At 39.7% G+C, this 21299-nt stretch overlaps 1 protein-coding gene across 3 annotated transcripts in view; it reads left to right on the forward strand.

Annotated features, from left to right (window-relative positions):
- Window positions 1–464: 464 nt before the first annotated feature.
- Window positions 465–21299, forward strand: part of cspp1a (centrosome and spindle pole associated protein 1a) — a 204266-nt gene continuing 183431 nt past the window's right edge. For 2 of the 3 annotated variants that reach the window (XM_078217092.1, XM_078217093.1), the window contains exons 1-6: window positions 465–634; window positions 9862–9974; window positions 12740–12857; window positions 14478–14581; window positions 15520–15600; window positions 20370–20468. In XM_078217092.1, coding sequence (XP_078073218.1) covers window positions 9876–9974; window positions 12740–12857; window positions 14478–14581; window positions 15520–15600; window positions 20370–20468 — 501 coding nt within the window. In that variant the 5' untranslated portion in view covers window positions 465–634; window positions 9862–9875. The remainder of the gene's footprint in view (window positions 635–9861; window positions 9975–12739; window positions 12858–14477; window positions 14582–15519; window positions 15601–20369; window positions 20469–21299) is intronic. The other variant, XM_078217094.1, reaches the window with a different exon arrangement.

A 21299-nucleotide genomic window follows, 5' to 3' on the forward strand; every position in this document is an offset into this window, starting at 1 on the left:
TCGCATGTTCCCATGAAAGCGGAGTTGAAGCCCAAGATCAGCCTTTGGTGGTATTGAATAATGGTAGAGCAGACTCAACTGGCACAGTGGTGTATGCATTTCTGTTCCTATCCGTTGTGTTCTAATGGGTAGGGTTGCTGGAACAGTGTTGAATACTGTCTCTGACAAAACATTCTGAGGAAAACTAACCAATTAATAAGTCAACAATTGTAAAAAAAAAGAATCAACTAAAAGAAAATAAACAAGAAACTCGTACAAAGACATAACATAATTCAGAAAATAAAAATAAAGAACTGACGAGGTGTAAAAATGAATGAAATGTGACTGAAGAAAAACAAAAACAAACGAAGAAACAGAACTTTTTAACATCGGTATTAATCATCCAGCCCAGCAGGGAAGCACACGCAGACACGGAGGCGAGTATTTCCAAAGTTCACTCTTGCCTTTCCTTTTGCTGAAGCCGCAGTTACGAGACTGGGGGAAAAGAAGCCAAGGCTGGTTGGCTCTGGGCGACCACAATGCACTCTGGTCTTGAGGAGTCAGGCTGGGAGGACTCGGTGACGGTTGGTGTGAGAGGCTCTCGCGCAGCCTGGTTTTAACTCTTCAGTACAGAGCGCGAGGGGCGGTTGAGAGTGTAAGCAGCTAGCGGCAAACCTAACTTCGCTTTACAAGTTGATGTTCTGCTCAACACCTTTGACAAAACGAGGAGGACCCAAAGCCCGTTAACTTCTCCGTACCTGTTCCGCGCTTTCCCCATATTTACAATTTATCTCCCCCCCCCCCCCCCCCACCCCCATTTTTCTGCGGGCTTTGTAGTCTGCTCCCGTGTTGACTGGTAGTGATAGAAAGCAAGGTTTTCTGCTGTACTGTTAGTGTGGAGCGGGGAAATGCCCGTTGCCAGGTTGTAGTGTGGGGGTTGCTCGTTGCCCGGGTTGATGTGTGGGGGTTGAGGTTGTGGTGTTGTGGTTTCCCGTTGCCTGGTTGATGTTGTGGTGTTGGGGGGGGATATTCCTCGTTGCCAGGGTGTTGGTGTTTCAGCCCGGGAACGCTGAGTCCCGACTCTGCGCGTTTCTCATTGTCTGGACAACTATAGTGCGTTGCACGTTTATGTTTCGCTTCGTCTACAGCCATTGCTGAAAATAATTTCCTTTTGCGTTAAATACGTTTTGTGGTAACTGCTGCTCAGAGACTGACCGCTGGTTGGCCGGGTGTTGGTTTCAGTACAGATGAAGTTTGTGTACTAAAGTTGCCTGACGACAAATGTGCCATTCTGTGAAGGCAGGTTACACGTTCCATTTCCCCCCTCTCTATTGCTGATGGGAAATAACCTAACTTTATCTGGATGGATTTACTTTTTATAGTGCGTTGATGTAGAAAATATTACTCAGTTGGCGAGGGGAAGGTGGAGGTACGGGCGGAGCAAAATAATGTGATACGGGAAAGTGGATATTATGCCATGGAGTATTAGGAGAAGTGCTTATGTGAAAAATGCTTGAAGGTGGAGCGATTCGTGGAGAAGTTTGAGTGTGTAGTTACGGTGGTTGAAGGTTCTGCTACTAATAGTGGTGAAATTCGGATGGGATGCACAGATAGTTGGAGGAGGTGTTGAGAAGGGTGGAGGTTCATAGCAGCATTGGACCAGGGATGGGCTATTCAGCTCCTTGAGCCAATTCTATTGATTTTGATCGTGGTTGATCTTTACTTGTCGTTGCTTCATATCATTTGAGATTCTTTCTAACAAATAATCAGTCTTGAAACCCCCAATGGTTCCAGCATCCTCAGCCTATTGGGGATCCCAGAGAACTTTATGCAGGTCAGCAAGCTCAGGAATTTATGTAGGACAGGTATACAGGTGGTTGAGTATTGGACAAGTTGGAATTTTTGGAGGAATTCAACAAAGACAATGTGGGTAAAATTGACTCCAGAGGTGAGAAAAGCATGGATAAGGGTTTTGGTGTCAGTGAACCCAAGTTGGATTATTGGTGGATAATTGGCAGAGGAAAACTGTCTTGGTGATATAAAGTGGTGTAACTGGTGATGGACTGATATAGAAAATATAAGATAAGAAATGTTAAGATTGTTTCTGCTTTTCAATTCAAGTTTCTAGCCTTATGACTTGAATTAACTTATTTCCTAGTAATCAGCATTTGCTCCCCCACCATTACTTTTGCCCCCCAAGGATCTGTCTTTAGTTCCCTCATTTATCTAACTGCTGCCCTTGACATTATCCACAATCACAGCATCAGTTTCCACATGTAAACTGATGACCTTCAACTTTACCTCATCACGACTCGGACCCCTTCACTGTCTCTAAAATGTCAGACTGTTTGTTCGACATCCAATATTGGATAAGCAGACATTTCCTCCAATTAAATATTGGGAAGACCAAAGCCATTGTGTTTGCTCCCTGCCAATGTGCCCTGTCAGCCACACAGCAACCTGAAAGTTCTTGTACAGACTGCTTACAATTCAGTATGTTAGATTATTGTGGTTGTCAGGCAAAAATAATTAAAGGGATGTACACTTGAAATCCCGCATACTCAAAAAAAAAAAAGGAAACTTGGGTCTGTGGCACAAACTCCATTCCATAGCAACCAACTCTATCCTTCTGAATAGCAACTGTCTGGATCATATTGACCCTGAGATGAGCTACTGCCCATATCCATGCCATCACTAAGACCACCTGTTTCCACCTCTGTAGAGCCATCCAACTCTATCCTACCAAAAAACCCTATTGTCCTAACTTGCCCTGAGTGCCATCCACCCATCGCCTTTGTTGGCTGACTTACATGGACTCTTGGTTTGGCAATATCGCAATTTTAAAATTATCTTCCATATTTTCAAATCCCTTCGTGGTTTTGCCTCCCCTCCCTCTCTCCAACCTCTTCCTGTCTGACAACCTTCCTCATTCTTCTAATTATGGCCTCTTGAACATCCCTGAATTACTTCACTAGTGTCTAAACCTCCTACAAAATCTCTAAGCTCTGGATTTTCCTCCCAAGTCTCTCCATTTCTCTCAGCTCCTTTTGAGGCATTAAAACTTAGCTCTTTCCTCAAGCTATGGTCATCAGCCTTATTTTCTCATATGGCGCGTGTTGCATTTTTTTGCTGTCATGATGTACCTTAGGGCAGTTCACTTTGTTAAATGTGCTATTTAAATACAAGTTTTTTTTTGTTTTTATGACGTGATGTGTTAATTGCAACCAAGCAATCTCTCTGGTACTGAAAGTGGAGTCTCATTCCTTTAAATTTTAGTTGTTGGAGATTTTAAAAACATAGAATGCATTTTATTTTATTTTTCCTGTTTTTCTGTCTCTTAACCTAGCCCTTTAATTGGTGTCAAATTCACCCAATATAGTTACACTTCCTTCTCAGTACTTGAGCTGCTAATTTCACATTTCTTCGATCTGATTGATTAAAGAAACATAAATTTGCTTGTCCTGCTCACTCAGACTTCAGATGCCCAGTTTCCCACACTGTGACATTATTGCCCAATGCTGCTACATGGTAGGGAGCGTAATCCTATAATGCGAGATTGCTACTAGATTTTGGGTTTATTATGTACGTCAATCCCAATAGTCTACAAATTGACCTAGTCCAATACTTCTGACAATGTGTAATGTGCTTAATTCATCCTTGAGGTTAGTCACAATTATGCTAGTTGTAACAGTCTTAACTTTGAGCTAGTTGGCTGCAGGTTCAGGCCCTTCCAGGATTTGAGCACATCAACCAAGATGCTGCTTCAGTACAGACTGTGGGAGAATCAAAGTGCTGTGTTTGGATAAACATTAAAGCCAGCTTCTATCTGCCAGCTAAGCTTCATGTTCAATGCCCCTGGTGTCCTAATGAATATGTCTATCTTAATCAAAGGCACCAAAATCTGAGTAGCCATTTGTTTGATTTCTGCTTGCAGGACTTTGCTGAATAGAAACTCTCTGCCGAGTTGATGACAGTGACAACATTTCAAAATTCGTTGAACACTTTGGGGTGTTCTGAGGCTGTCATAAAACATTAAATGTTTTGTTCCTTCTAACAATTTATTTGAACTTCTATCACATTAGGTGTTAGCTGCACCTTTCAGTCTTCTGAGAGGGAATTTGGGCAATTAGTGATCCATTAGCCTATTGCCATTGGGAAACTAGTGTCTCTAATTAAGAATACTTTGAACATTTTCTGTTGACCAGAGAGAGCCAGCATGGATTTGTGAAGAGTAGGTCATACGTGATGAATCACGTTGAAGTTCTTGTATAGATGACTAAAGTAGCAGACAGAGGAATATCTATGGTTTTATATGGACTTCCAGAAGTCTTCCAGGATGAAGTCCGATAACTGAGGTTGATGTTCATGGAATTGAAGACAAGTTATTGACCTAGTTAGCAAACTGATTGAGTGGAATCAGATTGAGTAGGGATAATGGGCAGGATCTCTAATTGGTAGGCTGTTGACTCGTGTCCCGCAAGGATCTGTGATGGTGCCTCAACTATTCACTGTATCCACTGACGAGTTACATGATGGCAAACATCTAAATTTGCAGATGATGCAAAGTGGTATTGTAATCTGTGCAAATGCAAGTTCAAAATTATGACGGTTATGTCAGTTATTAAGTGAATGGATAAAGCTGTGGCACATGATTTCAGTGCAGATAAAAATGAGGTCAACCACACTGGTCCTGAAAAATAAATAACAGGGCATTTTCTAAATGGTGAAAAGTTAGAATTCCAAAGAGACTTGGGGTCCAAGTACACAAATCATTAAAATGTCATGAACAGGTACCAAAAATCAACACGTCTAATACAATTTAGCTTTTGTATCAGAGCAAATAGAATACAAATGAATAGACGTCAATATCTGCGAAGTCTTGGTTAGACCATAGCAGGAGACAGAGCAATTCTGGGCACCACACCTTAAGATGTTATGTTGACATTGGAGGAAATGCAGTTTAGATTTACTAGAATGATACTTCAAGGTTTGAGCTATGAGGAGAGATTGAACATACAGGGATTGAATTCCTTGGATGAATGTACAGGGATTGCATTCTCAGGAACATAGGAATCAGAAGTAGGTGAATTCAGCCCTTTGCGCCTGCTCTGCCATTCAATCAGACCATGGCTGATCTTTCCCTGGTTTCAAATCCACCTCCCCACCTGGTCCCTATATGTCTTTATCCCTTTTATATTAGAAATATATCTGTCTCCTTCTGAAAACCATTCAATGATTCAGACTTCATCACGCTATGGGGCAGCGAGTTCCACAAATTCACCACCCTCTGCGAGAAGTAGTTCCTCATCTCCGTTTTAAATCTACTGCCTCTCAACCTATACCTGTGATTTCTTGTTCTAGATTGCCCCATTGAGGAAACATTTGGTATACATTTGCTTTGTCAATCCCTTTTAAAATTTTATATACCTCTATCAGATTCCCCCTCATCTTTCTAAGCTCCAGCTAATATGAAGCCAAACTGTTTAATCTCTCCTCATACGTCAACCCTTTCATCTCTGGAGTCAATCTGGTGAACCTCATCTGAACTGCCTCCAATGTCACCACATCCTTCCTCAAATAAGGAGACCAAAACTAAACCCAGTACTCCAGGTGTGGTCTCACCAACACCCTATTCCCTGGAAGTTAGAGAGTTGAGTGGCATGTTACAGACAGGAGTAGGGTTAATTTAAACAGCTGTAATTTCTCCTCTCGCCACTTGTCCATGAAAGGTGTTTTTATTTGCTTCCCTCCTTATAAGTGTGGCAGATTTCCTAACCCCTCAGTTTTGGTATGATCCAATTTCTATTGATAACTCTACAGCAAACTCTTGATAGGATGAACTCAAAGGGGTTATTTTATTTGCGCACACTGAAGTCACGGGAAGGGGATTGCCATGTAGTCTGCTGTGCACTCTCAGTAAAAGAGAGGTGGAGAAAAGAACCATTTACAGGCCAAAGACCACTGTGTCAGGAAAAATGAGTTTTAGTATTTCTTGTTTCTGCAATATCACTGTTATAATGTATAAACTGGAAAACAAGCTTATGGGGGTATGCCTGGTTTCATGGGATTATGGACAGAAAGCCTGCAAAGGACAAACATCAATAAGAAAGGATTGACGCCAAGTGGTTTGACATGTTGATGAACCAAGGGTGTCAGGAGAAATTGCAAAATAATTTACATACGGCGAAGGGAAAAATGAGTTGAGGTTGGCTGTTGTATTTCAAAAGGGAATACACAACTGAAGGATTGTAAATCAATAAGGAACGATAGGGTAAGTTTACTTTTAAAATATAGTAGCAACAAAGTTTAAAAAAACTTAATAAAGTATGAGATAGGGAACTTTTAAAAGATTGTGGAAGTCAAAGGTAAAGTAAAGTTGCCATAGTCCCAGATGAGGCATCTTAAGAGGCATCTGATGGGTACATGAATTTAAGAGGCATCTGAACAGGTATATGAATATGGAGGAAATAGAGGGATATGGACCAAGTAAGGGCAAAAGGTTTTTTTTTTAGTTAGGGCATCATGATTGGCACAGGCTTGGAGGGCAAAAGGGCATGCTCCTGTGCTGTTCTTTGTTCTTTATGACTAGGCTGTCTTCCCCTTTTGAGGGGGAGAGCTGACTGATGATGATTTAACCTGAGGATTGCCACACCTCTGGTGAGGGGCAAGATTGAGGAGGTGGGACTTCATGAATTACCTCAGCCAGTATTGGAATTGAACCGTGCTGTTGATGTCACTCTGCATCACAAATCAGCTATCCAGCCAACTGAGCTAACAAATTCAATAGAGGGCACGATGAAAGGAGAAAAACAGATTTAAGAAACACCGAAGACTGTGTGAGTGTGGTGGCTGGTAAGATCTCAAAGACGACAGAGTATTGACGAGGCCAGATGAGGAGAACGATTTGATGTCACCCTCTGAGAACATCCCAAGTGTCGCAGGGCATTGTGTGGTAAAGGTAGATTAGAAAATCTATAAGTACTGCTGCCATTTGATGGGAGGTTTAGCTCAGTAATCTGTTCGGATAGGTTTAAATAGCACTGTTAAGGACAGGAGTAGGGTTAATTAAGGTATCCAGGTGTTCTTGTGTTTGTGTTTTTAAAAATTTCTTTACTTTAAAAAATGTTTCATTTTAATATAAAATCACAGTTGGTATGGTAAGTTCCTGCTTTCAGAAAGCCTCCTCATAATACATAAATTGTAAAGCTGTTCTGGCAGCTGCTTCAAGTTTCTGTTTGGAGTTTGGGCAGTCTGGCACTTATCATCTGCCATGCCATAAAACAGAAAATAATTGTTTCACATGAGTTCAAAGTCCAGACACTCGGTCAATGGTGCATTCCTTCACAGAGTTTGGCTGGCTGAAAACTGATGTTGCAAAGCATACTCTTTCAGTAGAGTTTATTTCCACAATGAAATAGACGTATGGAGATCAGTCTTGTAGGTGAAAATTATGGTATAAATTATGTAGATGGGACTAGGCATTCGAACCTGGACAGAGCCCCTTTTCTGTGCTGCTTAATAATGGTAATAATGGCAGACTAAAGTTTCTTAATACCACAAGACTATATTACTGGTTTCACCAGCTAGAGTTCGTGTCACATGACTCTCTCCTCTCTATTCTGGCTTTGGGGTGTATATCCCTTTGTCTGGGTCCCTGAGATTGTTAATGTTCCAGCCGTTAAGTCTTGAACAGTAGGTTGTTGGGTCTGTTTCCTTAGCAGACGAAACGACAGTGGTTGGCGTGGCCTGGCTTTACAAAATATAGATGACCTTTGTATAGTTCCCGTTGAATTTGATCACTGCAACCCACAGGGGTTTGTTTAGGTCCTCTTCAGAGACGAGCTGTCAGTTTTGTATTAGGTTGAGGAGGTTCACAGATAGACATAGCTTTGTCCATTTTAAAATGGGTCTTTGTCCAGTTTTTAAAATTGTAGAAATTAGCCATGAGGAAATTTGTATATCTATTTTATAAAAAATATATACTGTGAGGTTTTAGCCCCCGATAGATGATTTAATCAAAGTTTTCATGTTGTTTAGGGGTACAGAGGATAGATTTAAATTGGTTGGAGAGCTTAAAACTACATGTGCAGTTTATCTAAATATATATTAAAAAAACTGGAGCCACACCTTTCAGGAGCGAAATCAAGAAACACATCATGCAAAAGTTTGAAACTTCCACAAGGATGCTAGGTCACTTTTTAATTTTAAAACTGAGATTGAAAGATTTTTGTTAGCCTAAGATACAAGGAGTGTAGGCCAAAGCTGAGTATGAGAGTTGGGTCGTAGATCAGTTCCAATATCAATTTTTAAAGAGTATACATTTCTTCAAATGCGAAGTGATGCATTTTGGTGGGAATAATGTAGGGAGGAGCTACACGATAAATGGAAGAACCATAAAGGGTGTAGAGACGCAGAGGGACCTGGGTGTGCAAGTCCACAGATCTTTGAAGGTGACGTCACAGGTGGAGAAGGTGGTGAAGAAGGCATATGGCATGCTTGCCTTTATAGGACGGGGCATAGAGTATAAAAGTTGGGGTCTGATGTTGCAGATGTATAGAACGTTGGTTCGGCCGCATTTGGAATACTGCGTCCAGTTCTGGTCGCCACACTACCAGAAGGACGTGGAGGCTTTGGAGAGAGTACAGAGGAGGTTTACCAGGATGTTGCCTGGTATGGAGGGGCTTGGTTATGAGGAGAGATTGGGGAAACTGGGGTTGTTCTCCTTGGAAAGACGGAGGATGAGGGGAGACTTAATAGAGGTGTATAAAATTATGAAAGGCATAGATAGGGTGAACGGTGGGAAGCTTTTCCCCGGGTCGGTGGTGACGTTCACGAGGGGTCATAGGTTCAAGGTGAAGGGGGGGAGGTTTAACACAGATATCAGAAGGACATATTTCACACAGAGGGTCGTGGGGGCCTGGAATGTGTTGCCGGGCAAGGTGGTGGAGGCGGACACACTGGGAACGTTTAAGACTTATCTAGACAGCTATATGAACGGAGTGGGAATGGAGGGATACAAAAGAGTGGTCTAGTTTGGACCAGGGAGCGGCGCAGGCTAATTGTTCTTTGTTTCTCGTTTCAAGGCTTCATTCTATGATCATCTTGCTGGTGCCAGTACAGAGCGAGACTGCGGATAGTTGGGAACCTGTCTCGGGGGCAGGGAATTCAGATGGTGTTCGTAAAGCAGAAGTGGAAATGAATAGGGTTGGGAAGCATTTTCTGATCAGGGCCAGTGTGATCTCCTGGACTCGTTTCGATCGCCTCAGGGGGTCGGAGAGGAATTTCCCAGATTTTTTTCCCCCATATTGCCCCTGGGGTTTTCACTCTGGGTTTTCGCCTCTCCCTGGAGATCACATGGTCTGGAATGGGGGGGTGGGGGTGAGTTAATAGGTTGTGATGAACAAAGCATCGTAGCTGTGAGGGACAGCTCGGTGGATAGGATATTAGGATGTAGATAGGCTGGAAAATTGGGCGGGGATCCTGGATTCAGGATTCAATCCTGGACCTGGGAGCGGCGCGGGCTTGGAGGGCCGAAGGGCCTGTTCCTATGCTGTATTGTTCTTTGTTCTTTGTTCATTGCTCTCCATAGTACCAGTCGACTCCTCAACTATCCCTCTGTATTGTCAAACAACTTGTCTGATATTCCTGGATTAGCTGCAATATTCTTCAATTCAGCACGGGAAAGGCTGTCACAAGCTGCAATACTGTTGTTGGCTCTCTTCTCCCATACTAGCTGTAGACTGAGGCAGCAATATGCTGTGCGTTATTTTGGTGACCTATTGATTAGTTTAATTAAAAAGACAGAAACATTGTTCCCATTCAGCAGTGCTATGTTTAGTCATAAAGCCAATCTTCTAATTTAGAAAATTAAATGTTTTACAGGTGCTTTGCTGACAATGGCAGATGAGTTGGAAAGGTTCCTTGAAGAACAGAGGGCCAAATTAGCACAAGATAAAATCGAGCTGGACCAAGATCCACCATACATGGAAATGAGAGTAAGTTCATAAAGTTTCTATATTAAAAACAGTAAATTTCAATTTGAATAATTATTTGAATGAAAGTGAAATCAGGTGTAGATTTTCTTGTTATAGTTCAAATTTAATGAATGGAATCAAACATTTCTACTTAATTTAGTAGGCAGCTGATGCATATTACATAATCAATTGTTATTTAGGGGAGGTCGGAAAATAATAGATCTAAAAATGTTTCCCAAGGTACTTAATCCCAGAATTCATGTTGCATTTGCTTTCCATTTAGAATAAATAAGGGGAATAATCAAAGGCATATAATATAGAAGCATTTTCCAACTACCTGCATGGATAGATGGAATTTCAAGTCTACTTTTAAACTTTATATGCTGAAGAAGCAACAGTATTGTTATAAGTTTTATTCAAAAACATTGGTGCAATTTTAATAAGAATTTATATTTAATGGACTCTGAGCTTATGGCTCAGACTAAAATTCTTATACAGTATTAAATGTTTTGTAAATTTTATAAATTTTATTGTTTATAAATTTAAAGCAGTATCATGTAAAGCTACAGATTTATAACTCAGCTTTTACACCGATGAAAAGTGATTTTGGATGTGCTTTATAGCAAAAATAGTTGTGAAATAAGTTAGGTTTGACCTGACAGTACTAAATAAACTAAAAGAACATTGATGAGGAGCAGATAACTTCTGACTTGAACAAAAAACAAACTAACATTTATACAGGAAGTCCATTATATCAAGTTGAACTTAATTTTGAATAGTTTTATTACTCATACGGAATATAAGCTTGGTCCTGCATTCTTAACAGTGTTAGGGACCAGTTCAGAAACTCCAAGATATACTATGAAGTTAGCCCAAACCCCAAATATTTTTGATTTTGGTGTTAGTGTGAGCATAAGGTGTTTCACTCCAGGTGTGATTCTATTGACCCATTAGGAAGTTTTTATCGAAACAAACTTTATTTAACAATACTGTTTAACTATAATAAAAAAGAATTAACATAACTTTTACCAATTTAAATACTTAAACATAAGATATAATTGCTAGCCTATCTCTAGTTCCAATTTAAGCAATATTCCTCTTCAAAAATGGGCTTACACCCATGGATGGCAAATGTATGCATTTATCCAGATGTAATTCTTTTAATGTTCCATATCCAGTTTCATTGTATTTCTTTATAAAGCAAGTTTATTCAACAGCACAGATATCCTACTAGAGACTAAATCAGCAATATAAAATGGCTTATTCTAGTTACTATAAATGAAATTATAATTTTCTTTGATCTCAATATGTTGTCATTGCCAGACCTAAAGCAAGTAGTCGTTTTATATTCATTAACCCTGTGTTGGTCCTCACTACTTAGTGAATCAAACCAGTATTTTAACTAATCTGTCCTACCCACTGTCGAAGTGCAAGCACCATCAGTACTGCACTGTTAAAGGAGATAACTAATACATTCATCACAGGACTGAAATTCATTTGACCAGTATAATTTGTTTGGATTCATTATTATCTTTAACCTCTTCCTCTGAATTCTCTTTGTTATGTCATTTTTCAAAGATCCAACCTCTTTGCTTTGTGCAGTTCACCAGATAATGATACATTAACTCAGACTGGTAGCACCTGTAACAGTTTCTTGTGCATACCTTTCATTTGCCTGTTGTTATTGTTATAATTTTTGCTTCTATTGTGATAGCCAAATCTGCTAAAGATGATTTCATCCTAATTCTGCCTGTCTTTAATTTAATGAATTTAATGTGTCTGGTATCTGAACAATTTCAAAATCTGGCAATCATTGAGTCTTCTGTTTTTGCCATTGTGGAATGTCTATTTTTTTTCCATGAAGGCTGAAGGAAATTACTCTTTCCCAGGAATTTTTTTCAAGGCTACAGAGATCTGATCCAACAGTCTACTCTGAGAACCAAACACCTATTGGTACCATTTGCCTATTCATGTGAGGCACCTTCACACAATCCATGAATTTAAATAGTAATACTGATTCAAGGTTCTCAAAATTTGATTTCATCGATCCTTCATACAATCTGTTAAAATGAATGATATATTCTTCCATGGACTGGTTATCTGTTTTTGGAAATGATCAAATTCTGACATGCCACATAGGCATTTAGCAGATTGTCTTTCTTGTGTATTTTGTACAGGAACACTAAATTCCAAAAACTTTATCACTATTCAACTGACAGACGTACATCTCATGAAATACTTTTGATTTTACTTATTTTTGGGAGATGACGACGCTAAGGCCATACCTTGGTTTTCCATTCATTGGGTCATAATCCTGGTCCACATATTCATTTAATTCTTACACTGATTATATTCCATTGACTACAAGAACCTTGAAGGGTAATCATACCCTGAGAATTTACACTTTCTGCCGTTTTCACAATGGCTGCTAGGATTTTAGTTAGGTGTCTGATATTTTTTTATTTTGCTTTCCTTTCCAACCTTCACCTTTGGGCAGCCATTCTCGGCTACCATGGTCCAGAAAGTCTTGTGTTGAAGAGTAGAACGGGAGCCTATCTTTATGCACTTTTAAAATAAGCTTTTATTGATATTACAAACACGGGCATCCTAACTCAAGAGCCACAACAGTTTCAGTCTGTTCCTGCTTGTAGGAACACACATGACTTCCAACTTAATACCCCCAACTGCATAAGAATTAAATATAATTTATATATGGTTTACATTGTCTTCCTGATATATCAACTGGAATTGTCTCACTGTTTTTTTGTAACTTGACTTTTTTCCAGACAAATTCTTCAGAGCCATTCAGTAAGACTGATCAAACTTCAGACTCCATAGCTAAAGGACATATCCTTCCAGCTACTCAGTCTATGAAAGAAAGTCTACAAACTGGCGGATCTGAAGGTACAGTGTAGTTGATAAAATGCAGCACGTTAGGATTACAAATAACTCCACCCTCCCCATTATGGCTCAGTGGGTAAATGCAGCTTTTTGGAATTGGACTGAGCTGTTCTGAACAGGAATGTGGCAGGCAGAATCTTTGGTCTTTGTCAAGATGCATATTTTCCTTTTGTACATGAACAATGTGGGTTAGCTATTTAAATGCAAGTTGGTCAAATTCAGCTACATTATTACATATGATTGCATTGAAATCATGATATAAAACAAAATGTTGAGTTAAACTATTTCATGCTGCTGTTGATCCTCATACTATAATTCTATTTACTTTGCATCATTAATTATGCAGATCATTTAGATCAGGGTTGCCCAAACATTTCCAGCCATGGAACCGTTTTGACTTCCCTAAGATTGCTGAAGGTACACCTGAGGAAAAATCCTTAATATATGAAACAATTAAACCACAAAAATTATTATTGTGCAATAGGTACAAACATACATAAAGCAAACTTAAAAGATTTTTCTATGCATTATATTTATGCACTTATGATAAAATAAGTTCTGTTCTTCAACAAATAGTTCCAAATCTTTTTTTAATCTCACAGCACCACTTTAAAGTCCAACAGGTTTATTTGGTAGCATGAGCTTTCGGAGCGCTGCCCCTTCATCAGGTGAGACTCTCTTGATGAAGGGACAGCGCTCCGAAAGCTCGTGCTACCAAATAAACCTGTTGGACTTCAATCTGGTGTTGTGAGGCTTCTTATTGTGCCTACCCCAGTCCAATGCCGGCATCTCCACATCATTCTTTTTTTTTAAAAGGAGTGCCCGGCCGCCCTGCCTCTGGCCCTCCCTTACCCACTCACCCACCTCACCCTAGGCAGGGCCCTTTTCGGGGAGGGGAAGGTGGGCGTCGACCCCGGCTCTTGTACATGGAACCCAGTTTGGGGAGCCCTTATCTAGATAACATCCTTGTTACGTTTTGGATTCATTGCTTTTTAACATTTTGTGCTTTTGATAGGTTTATTATTTACTTAGCATTATTTTAATAAAAATTGTCAACCTCTAATCTTGAAGCACATATTTTAAAATGCTATGAATGTTATTTTACTCAAAAGCGTGAATCAAAGAATTCCTCCTGTAACAGCACAGGAGGCCATTCAGCTCTTCGTACCTGCACTGGCTGTCGAAGGATCAACTCATCTTGTGCCACTCACCCCCTTCTCCACGTAGCTCTGTGCATTCTTCCTTTTTGGATAATAATCCAATTCCCTCTTGAAGGTCTCCATTAAACCTGCCTCCATCGTACTCTCATGCAGTGCATTTCAGATCCCAACCACTGGCATGAAAATGAAAAACTTTCTCTTCATGTCTCAATTGCTTCTTTTGCCACATACCTTAAATCAGTGCTGCATTTTTCTCAGTCCTTTTACCAGTGGGAACAGTTTTTCCCTATGTGCTCTGTCCAGTCCCCTCATGATTTTGCATATTTGTATTAAACCTCCTCTCAATCTTCTATTCTCCAAGGAAAAGAGTCCCAACTTCCCCAATCTATCTTGACTGAAGTATGCATGAATATGCAACAATAAGATACAGAAATTGCTTTTTAAAAACAAATTCTATTTTCAGAAGAAAACTATGGATTAAGCCTGCCACTTGGATTAGAATATGATCTGAAGAAACAGAAATTGAAGGACGAACTTCGACAGGACTATAGACGCTACATGGCAGAGGTAAAGTCTTCAATGATTGTGCCAGTCCCAAGGGGCAGACAGAAAAAAAAATGTTAAGGCATCTTTTTTTTTCTCCTCCCCTAGTTTGAAAACATGGTAACGCCTGCTGTTTATAAAAATTGCCCACACTTTTTTGTTGGTTCCATCTTTCGCTAGAAACTAGATGTTTAGTGCTGATTGGCTCATTAAATAGGAGGAAAGAGGGGGTGGTGGTATGGAAGGAGGAAGAGATTCACAACTGAGCTTGATCTATACTTATCTAATTCCATGAGAGCAGTGATTTATTGGTTTTCAGGAATAGGAATTCCTCTTTCTCCCTCTCTTTTTCAACCTCCCTTTCACCAGAACGAAGTCAGGAACAGCATTGATACTCAGATTCAGCTGCCATTAATTTAATGAACAATTGAGAGAGCCTCACTATTTCCTTTAAACCCATGTGTAGTATTCAGTACTAAAAATATTGTTTTTTTTTCTATCACGGATGTCCTATGGCAAAAAGGCCTTAGACTTTCTAGGCCCTCATGGGTGCCTCTGACCTGCTAGGAAGTGCAGGGAAGAAGACAGATAAACAAGACATAACCATTAAAGGTTTGGAATGGATGGTCAAGGGAAAGAGAAATGTGGGGTGAAGATGGAGAAAAAGCAAGGTGTGGAGGTTCAAGGGGTACAAGTAGGAGTGAGAGAGTGTGAGCAAAGGTATGAAGCAAAATAGTTTGGGTGCAAGTTAAAACATAAAAGCAGGAGAGTGCTATTTGAGCTTTCCATTTTTTATGTAGACTTTGTGCGCTATCGAAAGCTGAGCGGGTGCAAGAGGTTGTGACTTGTGAGGTTGTGAGGTTGATTGAACTCCAAAAAGTTTGAGAACCATTTGCCTAACAGGATAATCAAGTAAGGAAATTGTACTTCAAAAATTGATTTTAGCCACTTGCTTGTTCCAGAAAAATTCTAGGACCGCAAAGGTGCAGGAGTTAAAATCTGAGGGGCTTTCACTTCCTATCCCTGAAAGAAAATCAGCGAAGGTAGGTACATAAAGCAAGTTTGTGCTTAATGTAATATAATACTTGGTAATTGAATGAATAGATAATCTGGTGGCATTATTAGAATTTGGCATATAATGTCATGTTTACATTGAGGAATGATTCAGTCTTTTTGAATGTAGAATTTAGATATGTTACATAATGATCCGTAACCAACCCTATGCAAACTTAAAATCATCCAAACTCTGGTGCCCATCCCTTATTCCATGTATAACTCTTGCTGATAATTCTTGGCTCCCAGTCCTCCATACCTTGAATTTGAAGATTTCGTCCTTGTGTTTAAATACCCAAATCTCTAATGAATTAAGCATAACCAACTAAGACTAAGTTTTGATTAAAATTAACACTAACAAATCCGCCTTAAACTTCAAAAGAGCAGTTCTAAATTAACATTTTCATTTTTAACATTTCTGCATTACATATTTATTTGACCTCCCCTTAGTTTGCAAATTGTTCATATTAATCAGCTGACATCCATTTTTATCATGGATTGTTTTTAACACTTTGTCTATACTGAGATGGTAATTATATATCCCAACATGCCTCCGTCTACCAGGTACTTTCTTCTCTAGAATTGCCAAGCACTGACTCATTTGGTGATTCTCTTTCATTCTGATGACTATAGAATTGCTGTTGAGGCACATTGCTGCCATTAGAATCACAATAGTATTGAATTTTCCGAACTCAGTTATTCCTTTAAAATTTTCTATCTGCCGAGTTCTTGAAGTTGGTTTTGTCAAGGTTGAAATCTTGTTTCACTCCGTCAATCCATCATATTTCCCATCCTAAATATGTAAAACATCCACATAAAATGCTAAGTACTCAATTTAAACCCTATTATCCTAACTATCTGGTTTGAACCATATTCTTTACTTCGAGGTTACAGTGCAGAAACAGGTAATTAGCCCCATCTGGTCTATGCTTGTGTTAATATTTTATCTGACTCTCTTATTCTATTTCTTCTAAATCTGTCAACTTTCTAAAGCAGGGCTGGCATGCATGGCACTGTGGTTAGCACTGCTGCCTAAACGCCAGGGACCCGGGTTCAATTCCAGCATTAGGTCACTGTCTGAGTGGAGTTTGCACGTTCTCCTCGTGCCTGCATGGTTTATTCCGGGTGCTCCTGTTGCCTTCCACAGTCCAAAGATGTGCAGGTGAGGTTGATTGGCCATGCTAAACACATGGGGTTGTGGGAAGAGGGCTTGGGTGGGATTGTTGTCGATGCAGGTTCGATGGGTCGAATGGTTTCCTGCACTGTAGGGATTCTATGATTCTCCCTCTTGTACTTATCTAGCTTCCCCTTAAATGCATCTATGCTATTTCCACAAGTACAATGTGGTTGGAAGTTCCATATTATAGCCACTCTCTAAGAAAACAGTTGTCCAGAATTCCTTTGAGAATGAGTGTTTATATTTGACTCCTAATTTTGGATTCCCTTAAGCAGAAACATTGGCCGGAATTTTACCGTCTTGCTCGCCACAGGAATCAGAGTGGCCAAGGGGTGGACCATGGAAAGGTCCATTGACTTTGGGTGGGATTTTACAGTTTCGGGACGAGTGAGGCCGTAAAATCTCGCCCATTATCTCTACATCTACCCCCATCCCTATCAAACCCTCAATTAAATAAAACAAACATTAGCAAATGACATGCAGTAGTAAATGAGACAGACAGAATCCACAGCAGGGCACATTCTTCTTCTAGCTTGGGAAAAATGTACTCCTAGGTAGGCATGAGAGTGAGGTTACTAAGTATTAGCCAAAATTACAGGCATCTGATTGGTGTTCATGTATTCCAGGAAGTTTGTGTTCAAAGTTCATTAAAGTAAATCTCATCTTTAATCAAAGCAATGATATTTTGAACATTATATGTATGTTTTAACTTGAAATGTGTACATTTTTCTTATTGAAATATAATTTCCTGTTACTATCTCCTGAATTTGTTGAGGGTCTGGAGATTTACAAACGGAAAAGTTTCCTTGGTGAAAGGAAACTATTTAATTTTTGTTTGCATGTGCCTGAGAGAAATGTGCTTGGAATTTATTTCACAATGTAATTTATGTACATACAGTAAAGGCCAAGTTACACACCACTCTCCATTGTGTACTCTTCCTGATAAGTGCATGTTATGAGAAACACTATGGAGATCAGCTATTCTAAATAGATTTATATAGTTAATATACCTTGGCTGCTGCAACTATACTGCATCTTAAAGTCCCATTTAGAATCTCCCATTTTCTCTCTCATGCTAATTATGTTTCACTCGTGCATCTGTTTGGCTTAAATAGCACACTCGGGAAGCAGTAGCAAATCACAACCGAAGTTATCCTGCTGTGACATCTTTGTTTCTATTTCATATGCTATCCTGCATTGTAAACTAGCAGGGGAAAATTTCAGAAAGACACAATTAAAAGTTCATTATCCGAAAGTATGTAGAATTCATAACAGTACAATTGTCAGTACAAATTGAAAGAAAAGGGTATGGTGTGATAACCATTAAAGAGATGTGGTTGCAAGGTGACCCAGGCCGGGAACTGGATATTCAAGGGTATTTGACATTTTGGAAAGACAAGAAGAAAGGAAAATGATGTGGGATAGCTCTGTTTAAAAAGTAGGTGAGATCAATATAGTAGTGAGAAATAATCTTGCCTTGAAAGATCAAGATGTAGAATCAATTTGAGTGGAGATAAGAAATGGCAAAGGAAATAAGTCACTGGAGGAGTAGTTTATAGACCTCTTAACAGCAGCTACGCTGTTGGACAGAATATAAATCATTAAATAATGGGGGCTTGTAAGAAAGGCACTGTAGTAATCATGGGCGATTTTAATTTTAATTTTGGATGAATCAATTGGCAAAGGTAGCTTGGAGGATGAGTTCATCAAGTGTATTTAGGAGAGTATCTTGGAACATAACGAGCACATGAAATAGGAGTAGAAGTAGACCATTCGGCCCCTTGAGCCTCCTCCACCATCCGATAAGGTCATGGCTGATCTGCTGAGTTTCAAGTTCTTCATTGCCATCTACTCCAGATAACCTTTGATTCTTGATAAGCAGGGAAATCAATGCACCTCTGCCTTAAAAATATTCAAAGACTCTGCTTCCACTGCCTTTTAAGGAAGAGATTTCCAAACAATTACGACCCTCTGGAAGAGCTATTACGTGCTGTCTTCTAATTACTCAGCCAATTTTGTATCCATGCTCAGAGGAGAGGTGAAGAAGCATATAAAAGAGAAGCGAAGAGGGATTATGAGAAAAGACTGGCAGCCAACTTTGTCAAGGGATCACAAATTGATAGACTGGAAATTTGCATTAGCAATAGACATTGTGCTTTAAAAGTGTTCAAAAGAATATTTAAACAGCCATTTTGCTGGTTAAGCTGTGCAAGAAATATATTTTAAATATATTCTTTGGTGCACTGATTCTATATTATTTTTGGGTACCGTACTTGCAATACCTTTCCACGTCCGACAACTTCTATGTATTAACCTTTTAAGGAGAAGGGCAGCAGATTCAAGCCACATACCATCTTGACTTGGAACTTTTATTGCTGCTCCTTCACTGTTGCTGGGTCAAACTCCTGGAACTCCCTTCTTAACAGCACTGTGGGTCTACCTATACCATATGAGTTGCAGCTGATCAAGAAGGTGGCTCAACAGCACCTTCTCGAGGGCGGTTAGGGATGGGCAATACATAATAGCGTATTCAGCAAGGGCCACATTCCGTGAATGAATAAACAAAAATAAAATGACAAGATTTTATGCTGTATGGTTTTTCAATGGTAGCATAAAAATGCTAAGGATATTTGGTTATATTCGCATTGATTAGATTTCAAGGGTAGTTGTTAATCCTGGCCATACTGTCTGCGAGGCAGCATGGGAGGTTTATGATCGTGGGACATTTATGGAATTTGCCCTTGACAAACAGTGGATCAATACAAATCTGAACACCAAGCAATAAGCAAATTTTTGAAAATCTTTTTCGTTTCACCGTGTAATAAAGCTCAACCTAAGAGCAGAATTTTGTTTTTTGTGAAGATTTCGTGCAACTTTGGGGTGAGGAATGGGAGAGGGGAACTAATTTAATTTCCAACAATAGTAAAGTATGAGTTGATTTATTAACCCTAGCCCATCTAGACATGGTACAGCCTACAGGCACCGCTAAATTCCACCCCTCCCCCAGTTGTGCGATCTCTAAGGAGTCTCAATACAACTTTAAAGCTTTATGCCAGGAGACGTTTTTTAAATCAATATATTCCAGAGGTTGATGGCTCTGAAATGAAATGCATCACATCATCTCATTTGTTTGGTTTTGCATTTTATATTGATGTTCTCCAATTATTCTTCTTCCATTTATCTCAAGTATTCTGTTCAATCCAATGGAATCTATTAATTTAAACGTTTTCATCATTTTAGTAACCTCTAAGATATCTCAAAGTTTATACTTCAATGGATTTCCTGTTCCTTGAACCTCTTCTGCTAGCTAAGAGCTCCAAGACTAAGAATCATTCTAGTTACCTCATACAGGACGTTCTCAAAGGCTTCAATATTACTGACCATGCAGTATGAATAAAAAGGACACTATATTCAAAGTGCAGCCACACCAGAGCCTTTTATAAGGCAAATCTAATGATTTCCAAAATTGAACTGTTCTAGTTATACAACCTCGCTTCCCCTTAACCTTGAAATGCTGATTGTAGATTAGCAGTGTTTGGTCAACTATGCTGCTTATCATTAATCTCTCTGAATTCACTTCAGGACAGACTGAGAAATGAAAGAAGCCAGGAGTACAATCAGTTTCTTAGGGAGCAAGACAAATATGGGCAATTAAGAAGAAATGGCAGGTGGCTACCAAAGGTGACAATTTTCTGTTCGGTCCAGAAAAAAATCAATCATAACCTGACAGGGAGTTAACATCAAATTAAAAACAAAATGGTTTATGGTATTAAAAGTATGTCAGTACGTTTTACATATAGTCATAGAAGCATGAACCGTTATGTCTGTGCTGGCACTTTGAAAGTGTTATCCAGTTAGTCCCACTACCCTCATAGAATCATAGAAACCCTATAGTGCAGAAGGAGGCCATTCGGCCCATCGAGTCTGCACCGACCACAATCCCACCCAGGCCCTACCCCCACATATTTACCCGCTAATCCCTCTAACCTACACATCCCAGGACTCTAAGGGGCAATTTTTAACCTGGCCAATCAACCTAACCCGCACATCTTTGGACTGTGGGAGGAAACCGGAGCACCCGGAGGAAACCCACGCAGACACAAGGAGAATGTGCAAACTCCACACAGACAGTGACCCGAGCCGGGAATCGAACCCAGGACCCTGGAGCTGTGAAGCAGCAGTGCTAACCACTGTGCTACCGTGCCGCCCATACCCTGTTCTCTCCCCATAGGCTGCAATTTTTTCATTCAATTCCCTATTGAAACTTACAAATGAATTTGCTATCGCCACTTTTTCAGGCAGTGCATTCCTGTTCATAACTTCATAAGATTATAAGATCATAAGAAAGTTGCAGAAGTGGGCCATTTGGCCCCAAAAGCCATTTCTGCCATTCAGTAAGATCAGGGCTGATCTGATTGTCGCTTAACTCAATTTAGTTCACCAATATTCTCCTCACTTACATTTTTATATAATCTGCAAACTTTGATATTGTGCTCTATAAATCTAAGTCCC

Source organism: Mustelus asterias, chromosome 7 (genome assembly GCF_964213995.1).
Source record: "Mustelus asterias chromosome 7, sMusAst1.hap1.1, whole genome shotgun sequence".
NCBI classification, from domain to species: Eukaryota; Metazoa; Chordata; class Chondrichthyes; order Carcharhiniformes; family Triakidae; genus Mustelus; species Mustelus asterias.